At 34.3% G+C, this 2,987-nt stretch overlaps 1 protein-coding gene across 1 annotated transcript; it reads right to left on the reverse strand.

Moving 5' to 3' along the window:
* Positions 1-30: 30 nt before the first annotated feature.
* Positions 31-2,729, reverse strand: LOC117117867. The gene is made up of 2 exons (XM_033262338.1): positions 2,254-2,729; positions 31-2,007 (listed from the first exon to the last, which is right to left on the reverse strand). Exons 1-2 carry the CDS (start codon positions 2,705-2,707, stop codon positions 1,484-1,486), a joined length of 978 nt encoding a protein of 325 aa, XP_033118229.1. The 5' UTR covers positions 2,708-2,729; the 3' UTR covers positions 31-1,483.
* Positions 2,730-2,987: the final 258 nt, after the last annotated feature.

Below are 2,987 nucleotides of genomic sequence, written 5' to 3' on the forward strand. Positions count from 1 at the left end.
GCATTATAACCATTGAATACTACTTAAGCATTTTCCTCTCTTTTTTCTTTTTATTATTTATCGCTAAATTTCAATCTTCAAAAGGCGTAATTACAAGAATACAAGCTCAATAATACAAATCTATTTACCATTTTGATCATTTTCTTGTTGCTATGAAACTTATCATTTATTGCAATAGACATAAATATTCTTATTACTATAATCATTATTATTGCTACTATTATTATATACATGTTTCTCATTCCAAAGTGACAGTCATTGGTATCCATAAATTACAGCTATATATAGCCTAAATATTATGGGAGAGGGAATGAGGCTAGAGCCCCAGCCCACCCCCGCCCCCAAAGGGACAGAATAAAGGCAAAGGAGGAAGTGGGGAGAGTAAAAAATCGTATCGAAAGCTCTGCATGATACCATTTCTCTATGTACTGTACTCTATAAAAGCGATCGTATTTTACAGTCGACTATACCACACCACCACAACGCACACACATGGCCCTTATCAAAATTATTCACTGGATCCGGCCGGGTTCAGTAGTTGAAACCCAAAAAATGGAAAAACAAATCTTATATTTAAAAAATATCGATTAAAAAACGAAACATGTAGCCTTTAAGTACATTGAAACAAATGAAAATAGACATAATTATCAGCAAATCTGATGTACGTATCCAGGTATTCTTAAGACATATCATTTCAAAAGATTGTAAAAATAAAGTGGAAAATATAATTAAATACAGTACTGATAACTGACCAAATAAAGTAATTTTAGGAATCTAAAATTCAAAGCGTGTCTGGGAATCCTTATCATAGCTTAACTGTATGCGCAGTGACGACATGTTTAATATACATAGTTGCCATCTAAAGTTTATTATGCCGTTATTTCTTTGTCGTGTAGTTTATAAGAAGGCTTAAGCATTTACATCGACGGAATCCCAAAGCCTACCGAACCGATCATAGAATCGGGTCAGTATGTAAGAATAGGGCCGCCGGCGTTCGGCGTAACGGAAAAGTGCTCCAAATTTCAGATCAGACTCAATGTGAATGCAGCTTTAAAAGAGAGGTGTAGATGAGAAGACGTGCCGGTGTATGTGATCTGAATAGTTTCTGTTTCTTGTATCTTGTATTAAAATCGCAGCCAAGGCTACATTATAGGCCTATTTACAAAAATACATATTATACAAAATATAAAACATTAACCAAGCATTAGTACAAGACAGGAAAAGCTACATTAAAATTGGAAACATCAGAAATTCACGAAAAGTAAAATGTTATATTATATAGTACTACATAAATTTAAATAATTGTTTCATTATCGAATTTACAAATACACAACAAAGAAAATCCATGCATTGCACAAAATTTGATTCATTTATGATGACGTCAGTGAGTCAGTTCCATGACGTCGGTTGAGTGTTGTACATCATAGTACAGTAATATCTAACCATACCTGCTTCGCCTTTCCATGCATGTAGGCGTATTAGTTTAGTTTATAAATCTTAGCCCCATATATTTGTCAATGTCATTTAAAGAAGCACCAGCAGCGTGTAGCATTGCTCTCACTTTCTTCCATTCGATCTCAAATTCTTTATTTGTCATTTTACTGTTGGGAGAATGTGCAAGCTTTGTGTTCCTGTAGCGATGGATGTGTACCAAGTTAGTCAGTCTATCTGGGTTGTTCCAAAATGAGTATGGAATGCTACAACAGTTACGGATTATCAAATACATAATTGAGATATCGAACGTGTCAATGTCAGCTGTTGGTGTGAACATTTTTGCGTTCTGCTCAGGAGTAATTTTTACATTTTTGAAGCTACCTTTTCGTTTCTCATTCATCAGATATCGTCCAACTTCTTTTTTGTCAAGTTTAGTAGCCTTGTTTTGTTTTGTCTTGCCTTGATTAGCAACCTCCAAGAAGTATTCCCTCATAGTTACAGTGCCGACATCAACGACGGCTGATAGAATAACTTGGAAATTTCTGATTTCTTCAACGTTTTCCTGCTCAAAACCTATTTTAAGTACAAAGGAAAATCAAAATTAGCAAATACAGTATATACAAACGTTTAAATCAGGTGGTTACTCTATGTTATAGTTGGTTTCAATGGCAATATGTTTAGTTGCAATCTTAATTATTCATTCTTTAGCAGTTTAGTATGTTATCAATCGGATAGAGCTGCCTGATGGAATATAGAAATTAATAATACCAAATTCATTTGTTCCATTTCAAAGTACAAATTCTATGAAGTAAGTTTTACCTCTAACTGGTTGTGCTATGCTTAGCTTGTGGTATTTCTCAATGTCTTCATTGGTAACTCCGATATTTCTAAAGATCATGGCAAGTTCCTTCCACTGTTTGTCAAACTCTACATCTGTAGTCCTGTTGCTATGACTGCAGTCTAGAGTGCTTTCTTTGTACAGTTGAATGCGTCTCAAATTTGCCAGTTCGGATTTGTCTTGAACATCTGGTGGATTCTCCCAGAATTTATCGCTTTGAGGAGTAAAGCAATGTTGAATTAAGGACATAAGGATGGTAATATCGAACGAGTCGATGTCCACATCGTCAATGAAGATCTTTGTTGCTTCGTGTCCAAAGTCTACATCCTTTAAAGGTCCATTTTTTCTCTGCCATGACAGGAACTTTCCGACCTCATGTTTGCCTCTCAGCTTACCTTTCGTCATGAAATACTTTCGCATTTGTTCAGTTCCCATGTCAGTGGTTAATGCTTGGAGTGCGTAGGAATTTCTAATTTCTTTACTGAAGCTCAATTCTACAAAATTAATACATAGATTATAAATTTTTAAAATTACAAGACATTTTTTTACAGCAATGTTTGTACACTTTGTATTAAAGGCTGCATGTAACTGATTAAGTTTTGTATGTTGAGTAGTTGGCGAATATTAATGCAAGTTTATTAAACAATACTTACATTCGTAAACAATAAAATTAATACCGTAGTCCTTGTGTATTAAATATATTTGTACCATTGTC

Source organism: Anneissia japonica, unplaced genomic scaffold (genome assembly GCF_011630105.1).
Source record: "Anneissia japonica isolate Jap-2015-1 unplaced genomic scaffold, ASM1163010v1 scaffold12011_len10056_cov159, whole genome shotgun sequence".
NCBI classification, from domain to species: domain Eukaryota; kingdom Metazoa; phylum Echinodermata; class Crinoidea; order Comatulida; family Comatulidae; genus Anneissia; species Anneissia japonica.

Excerpts from the sequence above, each read along its gene's own strand:
- LOC117117867 (XM_033262338.1), bottom strand. The coding sequence starts at position 2,707 with ATGGGAACTGAACAAATGCGAAAGTATTTCATGACGAAAGGTAAGCTG. Across the intron at positions 2,008-2,253 it reads CATAGCACAACCAGTTAGAG|GTTTTGAGCAGGAAAACGTT; the intron begins GTAAAACTTACT and ends TACTTAAAATAG.